The 19,283-nt window shown below is 37.9% G+C and overlaps 1 protein-coding gene across 2 annotated transcripts; it reads right to left on the bottom strand.

Moving 5' to 3' along the window:
• Positions 1 to 894: 894 nt before the first annotated feature.
• On the bottom strand, positions 895 to 12,945 carry ngfb (nerve growth factor b (beta polypeptide)). Of its 2 annotated transcripts, none has more exons than XM_017479221.3 (3): positions 12,686 to 12,945; positions 4,584 to 4,698; positions 895 to 1,946 (listed from the first exon to the last, which is right to left on the bottom strand). In XM_017479221.3, the coding sequence occupies exon 3, from the start codon at positions 1,930 to 1,932 to the stop codon at positions 1,339 to 1,341; it is 594 nt and encodes a 197-aa protein (XP_017334710.1). In that variant the 5' UTR covers positions 1,933 to 1,946; positions 4,584 to 4,698; positions 12,686 to 12,945; the 3' UTR covers positions 895 to 1,338. The 2 variants fall into 2 exon arrangements, with proteins under 2 accessions (XP_017334710.1, XP_017334709.1); XM_017479220.3 differs by having other exon boundaries at positions 4,584 to 4,701.
• Positions 12,946 to 19,283: the final 6,338 nt, after the last annotated feature.

Here is a 19,283-nt window from a genome sequence, read left to right on the forward strand (position 1 = left end):
AAAGTGAAGGCCTACGTGTGCATGGTGGAAGACTTTGTTTAAAATATCATGGTATCCTTGGCCCATGGCATGACCCTGCCAATCACGCAACACAAACAAGAGTTGACAAAGTATGTCATTAATAATAAACAGTTGTGTCTCTGAGTAAAAATGATCTATGATCTTTGACATTAGATATCTAAGTAGTAGGATTCCTGGTCCTCAGGCGTGACCTCATCATTAGCCCATGGTCCTGACTTTTGACATACTGTCTCCCTGAGCATTTCAACATGGCAGAGGACATACCAAAACAAAGATCAGATTTATTTATTTTTATGTTTTTTTACAAACTGCCAAAACAAACCAATATGGCTTGTTGGAATGATGCTGTTTTTGATGTCTGGAATGTCTTTAGATTAATATATATATATATATATATATATATATATATATATATATATATATATATATATATATATATATCCTAGACAGCTTGATTTGGCAGGTCAGCTCGTTCCTGAGCCTCTTTGTTAGCTCTACTGAGCCGTGGAACATTTTTAAAATTTCAATAAATCTCCATGTGTTCTTCCCTCATGCTTGAATATACCATCTGGAGCAGGGTGCAAGGCAGATCTGACCATACTGATTCCCTCAAACTAAGTTTAATTTTCTCTCCTGTAGAGTCGCTTAACATGTGTTGGTCATATTTTGAGGCAGCATAAAGCACACACCAGACATTTTTTGAAATGTGCCCCACACATGGTGCCATGAATAGGTCCACAGGTCAGAGGCTTTTTTCTTTTTCTTTTTCAAACTCTGCCAATAAATGAGGAAAATATTTGAAAATAATCCTTAACTGCACCTGTGCTGTAGTATTATAACATAATAATATTTTTCATCCAATAAGCATAGAACTGTAACTCAGTCTCAGATTTAATAAATCTCATTGCTAAGTCCGCAATACACTGAAAAATATTATTGCTCCAGATTTAATAAATAACAATCGCAATAACAATAACAAAATATGCATAACATATGCAGTCATCATAAACAAGCATTTTCATTCTCTGTAATCTCTGTAGTCAGCAAAGAAAACTAAGCATGTCCATCTTGAAAAATAATAGGATACTAATGTTCTGCTACAGATTTCACCATATGGCTTGATATAGACTCTCATAAGGCCATAGCATGATTGATAGTAATAAGGCATATCAAATGAATGCCTTGTTCATAAACTTTTTATTGATGATTGCATTCTATGTTTTTTTTAAAAATTATTTTATTGCTATTGGGTTGGAATATCAGGCATATAATGACCAACATACAAGTCAAACTTTATATGACAGACTTAAAAGACTGTCATTGTCTCCACGACTTGCGGCTGAGCACACACACACAGGCTACGTTGATCCTAATAAGTCTCCAAGCCACCAGGTTCTTAAAAGAAGTCAATGCTCTCACAAATGTGTGGGAGTTGGTGCAGTATGAGTTCCAGTGGCGCACATCAATTCCCAGACAGCCAGAGCCCCCAGTTCTGGCCCCGCTGCACACTGTTTCAAAGAAGTACTGCTTTTTCTTGACGTCATTGATGTTGACATCAGGCAGCACGGTTACCTCGTTGCCTGAGATGTCTGTTGCTTTTGTTTTATTGCCCACCCAGAAGCTGATGCTCTCACACACTGAGTACACACCACGATTCTGTGGCTGTCCTGCCCGCCTCTTCGTCCTGTTCTTTGATCCCTGGTGTTCTTCCGGCTCTGAGTCAGGTGGCTGTTCGCTGAAAAACACACGAGGCGACCGGTAGCGCCTCTTGTTGAAGAGTTTGGGGTCCACAGTGGGCGTAGGGTCAGCTGTCTGCTCATGGTTGCTGTCCTGTGGGCAGATATCACCCGCGCGCAGTGCCAAATTGTGGCTGCAGAACAGGAGCAGCAGAGCTAACATGGACCACCGCATGGGCACACCAGGACCTGGAGGGAAATATGACCACAATTAAAATAAAAGTGTGTTAGAAACACTGTAATTATTACAGGTGTTACTGCATACTAGTATAACTGTTTATGAGAATAAGGCACTGTTAAGTAGTTACATAGGAGTTATTCCAGAGAATAGCTTCTTGTTCCTTCTTAAACTTGTGATTAAACACATATTTAATGTGATCACTGATCTGTCTATTACTAATTACATTATTTGTTATTTATCAGGATGATAGAGTTTTGTGTACAGACAAATGTGTACAATGATCAGCACAGCGTTACACCGGTATTTATGATAAATGTCAATGTCAGAAGCACCTCAGTTTAGTTAACTCATATTTAATGAACGGGTCTTTTCAAATAAGAGGATGAAAAATATACTAGAGCAGGTAAATATAAACAGAATATAAATCATCATTTATATTAGATTATTTTAATAGATATATTAGATTTTTAATAGATATCACTTACATTATAGATTTCATTTACACTGTAGGTTTGTTTACAGGCTTATCAGTGGTATGTTCACCTCATCTTTAAACATGTATTGTAGAAAATATGAAAGATTTAGTCTAGGTATAGGTTTGATTTTAGATAAAAGAAACAATATGTAGAAAAATGAGATGGTTTTCATTTACAGCACAGACTGTAGTCAGTCTACCCTGCTGTTTAAGAAAATGTCACAAAAGGTTATAACCAGGTGTGACGCAGCCTATGAATTACTAAGGATTTCTAAAACAGGGCTGTGTCTACTCGCTGTATTTTTAACTTCATCTTACATTATTAAAAAAGGCTAAGAGCAATCCCCTAAAAACAGACAGTTTAAAAAAAATTCAAGCATTTTCCCTTTAATCATGTTATATACCAAAAACATTGATATTAAGTCGGATGGTTATCATCCCATACCACATTTCTGTATTTGCCTTATAGCGTTCATGAAAAAAGTTGACAGAATAGGTCTTATTCTTCATTGCATCTACAGAGTTCTCCACTAATATTGGCACCCCTGGTAAATATGAGCAAAGAAGGCTGTGAAAAATTGTCTTTATTGTTTAACCTTTTGATCTTTTGTTTAAAAATTTCACAAAAATATTTTGCTCTCATGGATATCAAACAATTGCAAACAACACGGGTTTATCAAAAAAATAGCTTTGTTAACTGTAGGTGTGCAACAGTTATTGGCACCCTTTTACTCAATTGTGCTACCTTCATTTGCCGAGATAACAGCTCTGGGTCTTCTCCTATAATGCCTGATGAGGTTGGAGAATACATGACGAGGGGTCTGAGATCATTCCTCCATACAGAATCTCTCCAGATCCTTCAAATTTCAGGTCCACGCTGGTGGACTCTCCTCTTCAGTTCACCCCACAGGTTTTCTATGGCTTTAAGTCAGGGAACTGGGATGGTCATGGCAGGACCTTGATTTTGTGGTCAGTAAACCATTTTTGTATTGATTTTGATGTATGTTTTGGATCATTGTCCTGCTGGAAGTTCCAACCACGGCCCATTTTAAGCTTTGTGGCAGAGGCAGTCAGGTTTTCATTTAATATCTGTTGATATTTGATGGAGTCCATGATGTCATGTATCCTAACAAAATGTCCAGGTCCTCTGGCAGAAAAACAGTCCCAAAACATTAAAGAGCCACCACCATATTTAACCATGGCCATGAGGTACTTTTCCATATGGCTACCTCTCTGTGTGCGTCAAAACCACCTCTGGTGTCTTGCCAAAAAGCTCTATTTGGTTTCATCTGTTTATAGAACCCAATCCCATTTGAAGTTCCAGTAGTGTCTGACAAACTGAAGACGCTTGAGTTTGTTTTTGGATGAGAGTAGAGGCTTTTTTCTTGAAACCCTTCCAAACAACTTGTGGTGATGTAGGTGACTTCAGATTGTAGTTTTGGAGACTTTAGACACACGTCCAATTCCAGATTGATTCATAACCTTTCCAGTTGACTAGAACTTCTTAATTATTGCCCTGAATGGGCAATTTCAATGTTGTGCTATTTTCTTATAGCCACTTCCCATTTTGTGAAGCTCAACAACCTTTTGGCGCACATCACAGCTATATTCCTTGGTCTTCCACATTGTTATGAATGACTAAGGGAATTTGACCTATGTGTTACCTCATATTTATACCCCTGTGAAACCCCAGCAAGTCATGGTTGAACAATTTTCTGTTCCTAGTCACCCAGGTATAAGACAGAAATTTAAATATATGGGAATATACTTCAAATATATGTTTCTCATATGAATTCATAGGGGTGCCAATAATTGTTGCACACATATAGTTAAGAAAGATAACTGCTTTTGGATAAACCTGTGTTGTGTTTGCAATTGTTTGATATCCATGAGAACAGAGTATGTTTGTGATTTTTTTTTTAAACAAAAGATCAAAAGGTTAAACAATAAAAACAATTTTTCACAGCCTTCTTTGCTCATATTTACCAAGGGTGCCAATATTAGTGGAGGGCACTGTATAACTGAAAGATATATGTAAAGTATGTTACCCAGGAAATTCGCACTTCAACAGAAAAGCACTTTTTTGCATTCCCTTGAACCTTTCAGTAAAGAAAAATGTACTAGAAGTAAACCACTAGTGAAGAGACATTCAGGTGCGGACTGTGTTTACCTGTGAGACGTGTCCAGGTGAACTCGTCTTCCCTGTCTGACCTCAGGGGGAATACTGGGGATTCATCATGGTCTGAGCGGCCAGTGTCAAGTCATTAGCTCCTACAAGCTCTCTGCTTCTGAATGACAATAAGCCCAATTAGCTAAATAATTGAGTAATTCTAAAAATATTTCACAGAACAAAATTCTCCACTTTTCATTTATTTATTCATTTTCATTAATCACATTATGCAGCTCAGGGTCATTGTGCATCCAGAGCCTATCACAGGAACACTGGGCACATGGCAGGGAAAATTTTCAAATTTTCAGTATATTACAAATATTTCTCTAATATTTCTTCTTTGACACTCATAACACCTGAATGAATTTTGAAATATTTGGCGAAAAGAATCACTACCCAAATAACACAAAATTGCTGTAGTCGTTTGAAACACACCTCGCCCTCATAAAACTCTGTAGTGACACACAAGCAAACAAAAACTAGCACAAATACACACCATCACCACACACAGTCTTATAAGTCTAATGCCACATATGCAGAGTATGAACGGTGGTTTTTCATTCCATCGTTAATATAAGGTAGCTTATTTGTGTGTGTCTGCATTTGTGGCTTTGCTGAGTTGGACTAGGAAAACCTTAGGTGCTGACCTAGCACTCATTAGCTGGAATGGAGTCTAGTTAAATCTAGTGAAAGCATTCTGTCTAGCAGGGCCACCAATGGTCCTGGCGACACGTAAATCCAAGAGGATTCAATAATCGCCCTCTAAAACCACAGCCCATTTTCATATGGTAACAGTTCCACAGTTTCCCACTGTCACACCTTTCAAAAGGGAAATGTGAACCCCTTCAGTTGCAGCCACACACACACACAACCACACACTCACACACATACACATTCTTATCTGCAATCATAGGCCTGCGAAAGCCACCGCCTGAAGGAAAACCCTCCATGAGCATTCTTGTGTGAAAAACACATGGATAAATCGTGGCTTTGTGTTGGCTCTCATCCGGCAGCCTACGGCACCCAGCACGGACCTTCACAAAACACATTCAGTATTATTAACTACAATATTTATTCAAAATCTCACACACTATATGCCATCTTCTATTAATAGACTTGCAAGATGCTAAGCTTTATTCCATAAGGGTGGCGACTGTTTACCCTTGTGTGGTGAAAAGTAGAGCTGAAAGAATGCATACTTTTTTGTTTCATGAAGCTAAAATAATGGTAAAAAATCACTAGAAACTGCTAGGACTGCTACAACAAGTACATCACAAATAATTATGCAGCTTATCTAGCATTGCATAAACCACTTGGCACGATGACTTTTAAACTGAAATTGACTGAAGCTTCAGCTCCCTCCTTATTGCATCTATTAATTATTGTTTGTGTAAAAAAAAATAAAAAAATAACGCAAGTTTAAAATCATACACTTATACATACATACAGTACATCCACATCTATGACCTGCACACACAATTATTCATGTGGAAAGCATTTTTAATAAGACATGGGGGCATGGAGTTAAATTTCAATCTGCCCTTTCCTGACATTTCTATATATTCAAGATCTTAGGGAGAGTTAAAAAAAATCTTAGAAATAAACATAGATCAGTTTAGGGTGCAGTATCCACTAAGAGACTTACTCCATTAATCCATTATTCCAGTCCTATAGTCATAAAATCTAAAGATGTAGCTCTCCTCCCCTATGGTGTAGTTTCTTTCTATTGCATGGCACATGTCTGACTACATCAAGTGGCAAGTATTATATCAGTTCAACTGGCGCCAGAAAGGTTTTAAAGTAGTGTGCAGTTTTCCTCACACACCTGTGTCACATCTCCAAAAGTGGAAAAGCGATAAACTACCATCACCTCTGCCATGGGAAGGCTTGTCATTTTGGAATGTGCAGGACCACTTCCCCTGTCAGATAGACGGGTCAGAGGTGTTGTGCGTCTGTCTGCATGTCTGTGTGTGGTCTGCATTGCTGCAGGTCTGGTAACAGGCAAATCTGGTTAGACACTGATTCAGTGTGGTAGGCAGAAAATGGTCTGAATATCCATATGTTCCAAATTCAGTCGAAAAGCACTTAGAATTTTTTTGTGATAGTAACATAGCAGAATTTGTAATTAGTGTGTATTAACATACTGCAAATACAGTACAACTGAATTAAAAAAAGAAAGAAGAAGAAGAAGAAAAAAGAGATACAATTCTACTCATTGGCAGGAAACAATTTCCTCTCTCAACATAAGTAAGGATAAATGTTAATTTAAAATAAATTTGAATGTTGCAGATTTCAATTAATAAGATAATCAATAACTATAATGAAATACATATTGAAAATAATTTCCAACAAGGGGAACAGGAAATGTGTACTTCCAGAAATAATAAAACCGAGGCTCTCTAACTTTTGACTTGATGATTAAGGTGTACCTCAGAGACTTTACCTCAGCAAAATGCAAACATTCACAATTATTTCATGCCTCACAAATGTTAAGTATAGCCTCAAACCACTATCAAACATGTAGCTGTTTTAGATAATCATTGAGTTTCCACTGAGACCATAGACTGTGTCGTTCACTTGGGACCAGCCATAATAACAAGACAGGGGTCTATGCAGACAGCTTCCTCAGTATACATGTACCTTTCAATTAAAATGATAAAACTACTGGATCTCACACTTGGGATTCTGTTAAAGTTCAGTCATGTGTCTGTTATGTAACATTATGCATATTTGAAGAAAAATGCAAGATAAGAGGTGTACTGTGGTGAACTCCAATAACAGACATATATAGGTAGTAAAAGCTGCAGCGCAGTACAGTACAGAGAAAGAGACTATATATGAAACTGGAAAGAAATGAGCGAGTAATTCTATTACACATCATGAATTCTGTACATTGCGGCATTCAGATCTATATCTTATTAAGGTATATTGTCTGCATAAAGCTTCATTATAATAATATATTGATTACAAGAGAATTCTGGGAAATTGTTCGTAGACATGTAAGCCTGTAATAATTATGTCTAAATTCATAAAGAAGCATTTCAAGACAAAAAGGCATTCCAAAAAGATTGGGGCTTCAGGCCATGTGCTTTAAAGGAAACTTTGCTTCGTCTGCCAGCTAGCTACAGCTTGCTAGGAATCTGGGAATTAAGACAACCATTTTGCCCCTTGGCCATTGTTTTGCGTCTACAGAGGATAATCGCATGCAATTGAGACCAACTGTCAACTTTTCTATTTCCATGACAGCCTTTCTAAAAGCTCTATTACAACAAGGAATCTATTAGGAAATGGTAGCTATAAATACAAGGACTCCTGAAAACAGGATGGCTATCTGTCAGGGTGTGAAGATTCAAACCAGATGTGTTGGACCTGATCACCGGAATCAGAAAATCCAGGTAGAATTAACAATCAAATTAAGGAATGTAGCAGGATTGTTCATCCAAATCCAGATGTTTAGTGGCCAAAGATTCTCTCTGTATTAACAAGTGTATTAGGTCATGTCCTTTTGCCTAAGGAAAGCTTTCTCACTCTAACAGAACCTTGCTATGCTAGCACTGCAAGTAATTGCGGAAATGTCATATTATTTAATGTGAACAGAGTCGCATTATCAAACAGACACACACTTTCTCCTGCAGTGCAGGTCAGTACAGGTGTTAATAACATAGCGCTGTAATTTCTGTTTTTAAGTGTTAAATACAGCCATGTCTACCTATCGGCATTCTTGTTTTGGGGCTTTATGCCTGTTCTTATATTGTATATAATCACACAGCATGCAACTCTGGTTGTAGATGGTCTACCTACAACATGGGCTTAAAATATGTTCTGAAACATTTAAAGTAGGATTAGTAATTATTTACATTTAAAATGCAAAATAGCACAATTTTTCTCTGCCCAATTATTAATCCAGTGATAGTCATGAGTCCTAATTTCCAACCATGCCTTGTATTTCCCTCCTTTTGCACAGCACCAATCAAACTGGAAAAGTGAAATGAAGAATATCCTTGCTTGGAGACAAATGAAGCTAAACACCATATCTTTTCAACTTCTCTTAACATATCCAAAGGCAGACAAACACACGTGAAAAAAGCGTGACTGAAAAATTGTGTGCATGAGCTGGCAGATATACAGAAATAACCAGTACCAATGTAGATTAATAGAGATGAGAAGTAAACCATTGTTCCCACCCAGAAAGAAATGTCTTGGACCTCTAGCCATGAATGTCCAAGACATCATCAAGATTTAAACATTAGTCCTAGTGATAGGCCTCCTACGTAAGAAATCAGAGCTTCCAAATGTTTTCTGCCGACTACGGAAAATGTATTCTTGGCAGTATTCAAAGTCTGTGTCAATGTCTTTTAACCCTTCAGATTTACAATACCACACTGGAGCCAGAACTTTTGCACCAAAGTGGATTTGCATTAAAATAATACATGCATGTTTGGAAGACAAAAAGAGTCACATGTACATTGTCACAAATTACGAGAAACATTACTTTAGATAGTCCAGCTCGGAAAATCCATCCATTGTGAAATCCAGGCATCAGGCCACGACATCACTTAATTTCATTTTTAAGAATCCTCCTCTAAAAGCTGTTACCTTGTACAAAACCCTCTGGCAAAACAAAACAATAACACTGTTTCAGAATTTCTGGAAGGTGAACTGTGACATTACAAGCCAGCTTAAACAGAAAGGCTGTGGATGACATTGTTATTCCCTTAGGAATATCCGTGCCAACATTTTCATTCTCTGAGGCCTGAAAACATTCTCCATGCTGAGGAACATGCGGAGGAACTTGATGCTCCGTCAGACAGAGATCATAAATTATGCCCGCTGCATTCAATATCAGCACAGTTCACTTGTATGTGTTTAGGAACCAGTGCACGTTTTAGATGTCACTACAAGAACATACACTCGACGAAACAGACCTCCTGACTTTTAGTCGAATTTTTGTGACCTACTGGAGAAAACAAAACTTGTTCTATCCACTGAAAAGTCTGCTATGAGACTGAAATCAGCTATAGAACCACCACAGTTTTTCCAAATTTAGTCATTTTTCTGGATGTGAATGGATTGTCTGATTAGCAGCAGCAATGAGGAAAACACTGTAAGCCAGGTTCAGTTTTACTTGACCCACTAAGGCAGATACCACCATGAGAATGTTATGAAGTGTTTTGCTTCACAGGGCTGGAATGTGTCCTCAGCTTTGCTCAATTTCTGCCTAAGCTTCCAGATGGGGTACCAAAAGAGGCAATGAATTTTAGGGCTTAGCTGCCTACAATCAAGTCATCATACTACACCATTAGCAAACAAGTGTCCTCAGGCACTGTTGTTTTCCCCATACTACTTTGTACCAGATGTTCAGATTTACATTATACTTCATAGCAGCTGTACACAATTGTCTTTGGCTCCTCTAAATATTGAAATTAGTTGTAAAGTTTAAAATCACATGCATAAATCATTCCTACACACAACTATAGAGGTGATGGTTTATCTACAACTAATACACACAACTTAAACCTGGTGTGCGCTGTTTTATATTCACGGGTATTGATTAGGGTTATATAATATATAAATATAAGGAAATACAATACAATTCTGGCATCTGTTAATATACTGCTAATGCTTTCATATATTAGATGCTCATGTAAACTGATAACACAAACTTTTCTATTGGTGACATTACAGATTACTAGTTAAATACACAAACTTCAATACATGACACCTATTGAATATTGATATTACCAACCTTTTGATACGATATGTGGAAAAATATCATTCATATGAAAGGGAGCATCAGATAACTAGCAAGGTAGGAATCAATACCAAGCTCTTTGACATGCTTTGACAATAATGTTAAGAGATCACTCTTATTAGGTACTGGAATGAGGGGGAAACTGCCCAGAACTGCAGAAAACAGAAAAAGTAGACTTTTGGCTATAACCCAAGTCTTAGATAAAGGCCTCTAACATATTCTAACAGTTTACAGAACAGCGGAAAAAGGATGTGTGAGAGAGGTTCTCATGGGGAAACACCTGCATCTCTTGAACTTATTTCAGAGGGAAAATGGTAAATATTCCAGACAGTTTATATCAAAATTCTGATTTACAGCTGCACAGGGGACAGAGTGCATACATTCAGGGCCATATTTATTGGATAGCTTTGGAATTGAAGCCACGTGTTGGCACATTATTCTGTATCTTCAAACAGAACATGAGGCAGAATTTACTCTACTGTGTTATACATCAGTGCATCAATAGCTTGGCATTGGTGCACATGTACTCAATTTGGCATATGCCTCTCAATTTGTCATAAAGTAAACAAGGGGTGTTTTTTCCTCGCCACATTTTAGTGACAACAATTGTATTTCAAGTGCTCTTGGAAGTAATTAATATGCCGGCAGTAGTGGCTCAACGGTTAGGGCTCTGGGATAATGATCAGAAAGTTGGGGGTTCAAGCCCCAATACTGCCAAGCTACCACTGCTGGACCCTTGAGCAAGGCTCTTGACCCTATCTGCTCCAGAGATGTTGTCTCATGACTGACCCAAGCTTCCTAACAAGCTGGGATATGTGAAAAAATTATTTTGCTGTAATGTATATGTACACTGACATTACATTCTATTTAGTCTGAACCTTGGTAATTGACTCTTAGTCTTGGGCAGAGTGTTTATTTTCTTAGTGTGGCTTCTGGGTCACACAATTCTTTTCTCCAGTTTTTCTTGTTATCCCTTGAGTAATCCCCAGCTCCGTAGGGTGAACCCATGGGGTCAGCACAGCAAATCCTCTCAAGGCTGTTGTTGTAATAACTCTGCAAAATGGTTGAGACGGATTAGGGATACTAAAAGATACCTGTTCATGAGTTACTGAATGCTGTTTTAAGTGTGTCAGGGTGTGTGGAGGATTTAGAACCTTTACTGATGTAAAATTAGCAGCTCAAGGGCACCGGCTTCTAGATATGCACTAAGTTTTATTTAATGTTTAATTTAAACATGAACAATTTCAAATATGTCAGTTTAATGAACTTTTGAGTTGAGTGTAAAAGTCTATTAAATGCCGTGCAGTGTACACATGAGTCAATGGGAATTTATTAAATGTCTGGAAAATATTTGACCTGTGCGCCACTGAGATAAGCAGAGACATCACCTTAACTAAACACCGGGTCAAACCTTAAGATATGTTTGCATTAGCAAAAGAACCTGCTGTTGTGTCTCCCAAAGTCTAAGTTCCTTTTTACAAATACCAAATAATCATTTCATAACACAACTGTTAATTTTTCCATTTCTTTCTCCATGAAAGAATCCAGAAACCTGGGCATTCAATAACTGTACAAATGGTCTTGGTTAACATGCCAACAATATGTCTGCATACTGAAGCTCCACTCCATTGTTTGCATGTGTGCACCAGGAATGTAATGAGATGTAATGGCTCGTATTCATAAATGGATAATGAGTGATTGAGGCGTGACAGAGGCGTAACTGAGACGAAATTGACCATGTTATAAAGGATGGTGATGATGACTAGCGATGAGATGACATTCTGCCTGAAGTATGATCATATGGGAGATAAAAGCAGCAGATTTCTCCTGCTGCCAATCTCAAATCTTTTCTACTATATGACCTGAGGTAATATGAGTCATGTGTATAGTGTGTGTGTGTGTGTGTGTGTGTGTGTGTGTGTGTGTGTGTGTGTGCCAAAAGTTTTGAAGGCAAGGATAAATATTTTATACCCCCTAAAATCAAATGAGCAGTTGAGAGGGTTGATTTATGTTGAATACTACTGCAGGTAACGTCAAAGTTTAACACAATCTCAATGAAAAAAGAGAAAAAATCAGGTGGAAAAAGTTCATGTGGAAAAGAAGCCGGATCCAAATATTTTCCACCAAAAACTGGTATTTAATAATAGTACATGCAAAAATGGGTTGAATTATTAGAGAATTATTGACTACAGTCAAATCCTTTAAGAAAAAGAAACTATAATAAAATATATCACAACAAATGAACACTTACAAACTCATAAGAAGCAATGTTTGATTTAAGCAACAACATAACATGGATAACCTGTGATCTTTAGAGTGTAAAGTTAATGGGAAAAACAGTGGCTCAAACCTCAAACTTCTTTCTTCCAGTATTCAGTAGTTCTTGTCAGTCCCCTTCTGACAGTTTCCAAAGTGTTGTATGAAAGCTGTTGACATTCCAGTGTTCTGAAGTTCGCAAATTCCAAACTTTATTCTGTCAGTTAATCCCAAATTCCAGATCAGGAAAACCAAATACTTCTGTCATCTAGTGCCACTCAGATATGTAGAGGCTGAGAAACAGATTGCTGTGAAAGTTAGAGTAAGGAGTCTCTGTCTGAGTGCCTCCTCTGGGAAGGACATGCCCCAGGTCCTAGTGCCCGCCAAATTGTTATTGTTCTCATTATCCAACTCTGTCTCACGCAAAATGCATAGGAATTCTAACGAGGGTTATTTAGCCTGTCTCGTGTATAACCTCTCAGCTGTTGATGGAAAACCATAAACAGTGCAGATGTTTGCTTCTTGAAATAATGAGCCCAAGACCTAAATTACATAGACAAACGGATAATAGCAGTTACTAGCATTCCATTCATGACTCCAGTCCTCGCAAATTTTGTTGCTGTGCTGCAGGCCTTCATAGAAGTTGCTAGTCACTTTAGAAACAAAGACAGGTGACAAATTAAAGGGGAAAAAACAACATGAAGTGTTTAGTAAAGTGTTGGACTGTTTTGCAAGCCTCCAAAATAGCTTCAGTGTATCTTGGCATAGATTCTACAAGTCTCTGGAACTGTACACAATTCTTCCAAAAGATATTCCATTAATTGGTGATGTATCTAACACAGTGGTTTTTAAAGTGGGAGCCGCCAGGGGGCGCCCGGGGGCCCTCAACAATTTGGTGTGAAAAATAAATAAATACATGATTTTTTCTTTCTCACTCTGACAACCAAAAGTTTGTCAGAAAAGGAAAAGTTTGGGAACCCCTGATCTAACACATCTTTCCAAAATTTCCCATACAGATGCATCTAAAAAAAAATGTAATATTTAAATATCATGGAAAATGGGTGCACAGTAGCTTAGTGGTTAGCACGTTCGCCTCACACCTCCGGGGTTCGATTCCCGCCAGGGCCATGTGTGTGCGGAGTTTGCATGTTCCCCCCTTGCTGCGGGGGTTTCCTCTGGGTACTCCGGTTTCCTCCCCCAGTCCAAAGACATGCATGGTAGGCTGATTGGCGTCTCTAAAGTGTCTGTAGTGTATGAATGGGTGTGTATGTGATTGTGCCCTGCAATGGACTGGCACCTTGTCCAGGGTGTACCCTGCCTTGTGCCCGATGCTCCCTGGGATAGGCTCCAGGTTCCCCCATGACCCTGAAGAAGGAGTAAGCGGTAGAGCATGGATGGATGGATGGATGTCATGGAAAATCCCCCCCCCCCCCCCCCCCCGTCCCCATAATTTAATTAAAAAAGTTGAACTTTCATATATTCTAGATTCATTACACATAAAGTGAAATATTTCAAGCCTTTATTTTGTTTTAATGTTGATTATTACGGCTTACAGCTCATGTAAATCAAAAATCCAGTATCTCAAAATATTAGAATAGAAATGTCGACCTTATGAGAAGTATGTTAATTTGTGCACTCAGTACTTGGTACTCCTTTTGCACGAATTACTGCATCAATGCGGTGTGGCATGGAGGCAATCAGCCTGTGGCATTGCTGAGGTGTTATGGAAGCCCAGGTTTCTTTGATAGAAGCCTTCAGCTCGTCTGTATTGTTTGGTCTCGTGTCTCTCCTAGATTCTCTATGGGGTTCATGTCAGGCGAGTTGGCTTGCCAATCAAGCACAGTAATACCATGGTCAGCAAACCAGTTACTAGTAGTTTTGGCACTGTGGGCAGGTGCCAAGTCCTGCTGGAAAAGAAAATCCATAAAGCTTGTCAGCAGATGGAAGCATGAAGTGCTCTAAAATCTCCTGATAGACGCTGCATTGACTCTCTACTTGAGAAAACACAGTGGACCAACACCAGCAGATGCCATGGCACCCCAAATCATCACTGACTGTGGAAACTTCACACTGGACTTCAAGCAACTTGGATTCTGTGTCTCTCCACTCTTCCTCCAGACTCTGAGACCTTGATTTCCAAATGAAATGCAAAATTTACTTTACTTCTGAAAAGAGGACTTTGGACCACTGAGCAATGGTCCAGTTCTTTTTCTCCTTAGCCCAAGTAAGACGCTTTTGATGTTGTCTCTGGTTCAGGACTGGCTTGACACTAGGAATGCTACACTGTGACATTTCTGTATTATAAATTCTTTATTCTATTATTTTGAGATACTGGATTTTTGATTTCCTTGAGCTGTAAGCCATTATCATCAAGATTAAAACACAAAAAGTCTTGAAATATTCGCTTTATGTGTAATGAATCTAGAATATATGAAAGTTAAATTAAATTACGGAATAAAATTAACTTTTCCACAATATTCAAATTTTTTTAGATGCACCTGTAGGTGTTTAATTGGGTTAAGATCTGGTGACTGCAAAGGCCATTTCATTATTCGTAGATAGAATACTGAAGTATATAGCATCTAATATGCAGTCTTGTAGGTTATTAGCCAGACTGAGAGCAAATAAACTATTCCATATTTTTAGAACGAGCTTAATTTAGCTAGTTGGATTACTGCTGGCATAGAAAGACATGTTGACATTTACAAGTTTTTGGTTAATGGGCATTTATTTACCATCTTGTCATTCATTCTACGTTCAAAAGCTCTCACAAAGATCTCATAAGTACAGGCAGTATGTGAACTCAGTGCCAAATGCTTCTGAAGCCATGCACTATTGAAAACATATGTGCCAGCACTGCACAGATTACTGAAGAATGTGGCATTTTTAAGAGAAACCGATACAGGCTCTATATAGAGACTACCTGAAATTTCTACATCAGAATCCATGGGTAGTTCGTTCATCTAAAACTGCTTTTACATTGCAGAGGTGAATTCAGAGATGTGGGTTGTCCCAGAGCTTTCCTAGCTTATACATGGCAGGTATCCAAAAGTAATCCAGTATCAGGATGCCAATTTGGAGGAAATAAAATATTGATCTGAACATAGAATGTTACATATAGTAGTCTAGTAGTTAGGTTTCTCCTCCTAGTGCTCTATTTAACATGTAATAAATACAGTTGGTTTCTAGATGTGGCTTGATATGGCATCATGGCTGATAATCAAAAGAGCTATACTGTAATATGTCTTGAAAAGGTAGTGGTCTCACTTTATATAAAATTCTGTTCTGAACTTTCTCACTCATGACAGATAATTAACACTGGCCAATCTGCATTCCTGAGGTATGAAAACATTTATATTGGGCTGTAACCAAAAGATATTTCCTGAACAGAGACATTATTTCAGCTAGCGCTTGCCAGTGGTAAATATCAATGTGTCAAGATACATTTCTTATTTTTCTTCTCAAATAACAGACCTTATTGTGTGATGAAAACATGACACTAGTTCACTAGTGTACATTTCAAACTGAATGTGTTCTACTGTTCATATCAGTATCCACTTGTGAAGAATATACAGATTGGACGGCATTAGACAGCAGAAAATACAACAGTTTATATCACGTGTTGAAACAAAGCTAAAAGCCATGAGTTTGCATCTCATAGAGTGCATGCCAAAAAAAGCTTAAAGATATAGAAACAATTTAAGTTATGATTAAAGACTGAAGTATTGATATCAACAGAATCTGTTTCATCAATCAATAGGGCAGCATGGTTGCACAGCGAGTAGTGTTGCCAATGTCATATCTAAAATGACTAAGTTGCTGAATTTCCTCTAGTTAGTCAATACAATAATCCTCAATTTACTGATCAAAATGAAGCCACGAACAAGACAGAAGAGAGAAGCAAAAATCCAGTTTACTGTTCAAAAAACAACATGAGATCCCCTTGTGAGACGTCCCAAAAGTGATCTGAATCTAAGCACAGATTCAATGCTCTATTTATACAGTCTTATCTTTAGGTTACGCCCAATTATCTCATTCTTTTGGAATCCCAATATGCTTTATTAACATCTTTTTCTGATTCCCCTTAAAAACTACTTATTGGATTTTAAAATACCATTAAAACGAGCTTTTCTCGTTCTGAAATCCCCTTAAAACACATTTTCAGTCATTGGACATCCCCTTATCTTCATGTTTTTCCTTTGGGTATTTTAAACATTTTCCAAGGCCCTTACTGCCATTCCCACTTCCGGTAACCGGGCTGTGCGCATCTTATCACCTGTTGTCCTGAACAATTTGGATATTTTCATCACTTCTTCATTATGGATGAGATATATTTTTGTTATTGCTTAATGTTACACATATTTCTCCTCTAATTCTAAGTTTGTTTATGGTTTTTTTGGTGCTTCTTAGACATTCTGTGAGTTTATGTGTGTGTGTTTCTCTTGAATATTTTTGTGAGTGTGTGGGTGTGTGTGTTTTTCTCAAAACATCGTATGAGTGTGTTTTTTCCAATTTTACGTTTTTTTCCATGTCATGTATTGATACCTGTTTCCTACATTCTTTTCATGTGCTTGTACATGTATTATGTGAATATATTGTAAGTGTTACCACTACTGTTTTTTCTAATTTCCGTCCTTTCTCTCTGATCTCCATCCAGCTGATCAACGCCCACCTGCAGCTGGACTTTCTCTCTCTCAGCTGCTCAATCTCACAGGCCTGGGTGAATTTATACGCCATCAACTAGCTTATTTGGCCGTTGATGTTACAGTAGCTTAGTAGCTTTGCTACAAACACATCATATGACCTTTCACCTACAAATTATTCTCCTACAATACCTATTCCTTCCCCAGAATATGTGTATGATAGTGATTCTCAATAAACTACATACTCTGTTACCCTTGTGTTTTCCTGTGTCTTTAATTTATTCCCACACCACCTCACAGCTCCAGGGGCCTGGTTCAATACTGAGTTTGGGTTCATTGTCTATGTGGAGTTAATGTGTATGTTCCTTTCTGTGTCCCATTCCTCTAGGTTCTCCAGTTTCCTCTCACCTACCACATGCTAGTAGTTCGATTGGATAGGATAAATTGCCCCTAGCTGTGACTGTGTGTTAGTGTGTGTGTGTGTGTGTGTGTGTGTGTGTGTGTGTGTGTGTGTGTGTGTGTGTGTGTGTGTGTGTGTGTGTGTGCATGCAAGCATGTGTGGTGCCCTGTAATGAGCTGGCATCCCATCCAGAGTATGTTCCCACCTCACACTCTGTGATCCCAGAATAGACTCCAGAACCAGCACAACCATGACCCGGATAAAGCGATTACTGAAGATGAATGTATACATGAATGATGAATAAAAGAACATCAACAGCAGTACTCCTTGCTGAGATGTATTTGAAACATCCTCTTACCTTTCCAGGGGGTAGGATTTGTCTATTTCTGTTTCACTTCCACTTCAAGGCAGGTGGTCCTGTTTTTAAAAAGTGTTATTACTTCCTTTTGTCCATTTTCAAAGTCTTCTCTGAGTCTGTCTTACATGTTCTCTCATGCTAAAGGTCTGGACAGATCTGTTGTCAAATTAGTATTGTCAAACAGAAACGGTATTGAAAGAGATATGGTTGCATACTTCTCTGCTCACAGATGCTAAGTTGAAGATTATAAGTTTCTGTAGAAGTCCGGTCATTTAGTTTAAGGCTATGATATTATTCACAATTTTATAAAGATTTAGTTACTGGATGAAATGAAAATAAATTAGCTAACCTTTTTCCTTATAACTTCCTAACCCTTTTCTAATTGTTTATGCAAAAGGTTCGGAGATACCAGCAATTTGACTTGTCTTGAATTACTGAATGAATGTGTTGCAGACCATCAAATTCCAAGTCTTGTTGTTTTGATTCTTGCTGATTTTGGCATGTGGTTGTCTGTTTTGGGATGTTACTGTTCAATTACAAAGGAAAAAAAGATTTTTTTATTGATACAACAAATGAGCTAAAGGCATTAGAGAATATTACACATTAGTCAATAAACCTTTTAAAAATAAATATTGTTCAACTGCCTTTTTAGATTTAGGAGGCATAAATAAAAGAATAATGGTTGTGTTAACTGTATAATACTGTATAATGTCTCCACATGACTTTTTGCCAAATCCTGCTTAAGACTCTTTTGTTCAATTTATTCAGTGTAGGCCTTTTGTTCTCCAGCTATTGAACCCAAAACTTGCAAAAACAGGCCTAGATGTCTTAACTTTATTTAAGCTCAATGCAAATAGGGTATTTATAAAAGGGTTTTGATGTATACTTAGTGAGTTCCAGTAGTCTGCCTTAAACTTATTCATCAGGATAAATGAAAATCAGAAAATCTCTGTTACAGAACCTTGGGTACAACCTTCATGGCAGCACAGATTCTGGGATTTGATTACTTCTGTTTGATTGCCTGTAAAACACATTTCAAGAACTGAAGAACTGCTTCAATGCCCCATGGCCTCACATCTATCATGACTGACAGGTACCTATGGACATGCCACAGGATAACATGTAACTGGAGAAGGAACATAACTCAAGCAAAGACAAAACACATTTCATCACAGACAGTGAGGTCAGATGGACAGGCATGGCTCAGATATGAGCTTCATGGTGGCCACTGTGAGCACTCATCTGATGTAATGCTTATTTCAATATTCAATAAAGTGCTTACTTCAATCAA

The sequence above is a fragment of the Ictalurus punctatus genome, chromosome 11 (genome assembly GCF_001660625.3).
Source record: "Ictalurus punctatus breed USDA103 chromosome 11, Coco_2.0, whole genome shotgun sequence".
NCBI classification, from domain to species: domain Eukaryota; kingdom Metazoa; phylum Chordata; class Actinopteri; order Siluriformes; family Ictaluridae; genus Ictalurus; species Ictalurus punctatus.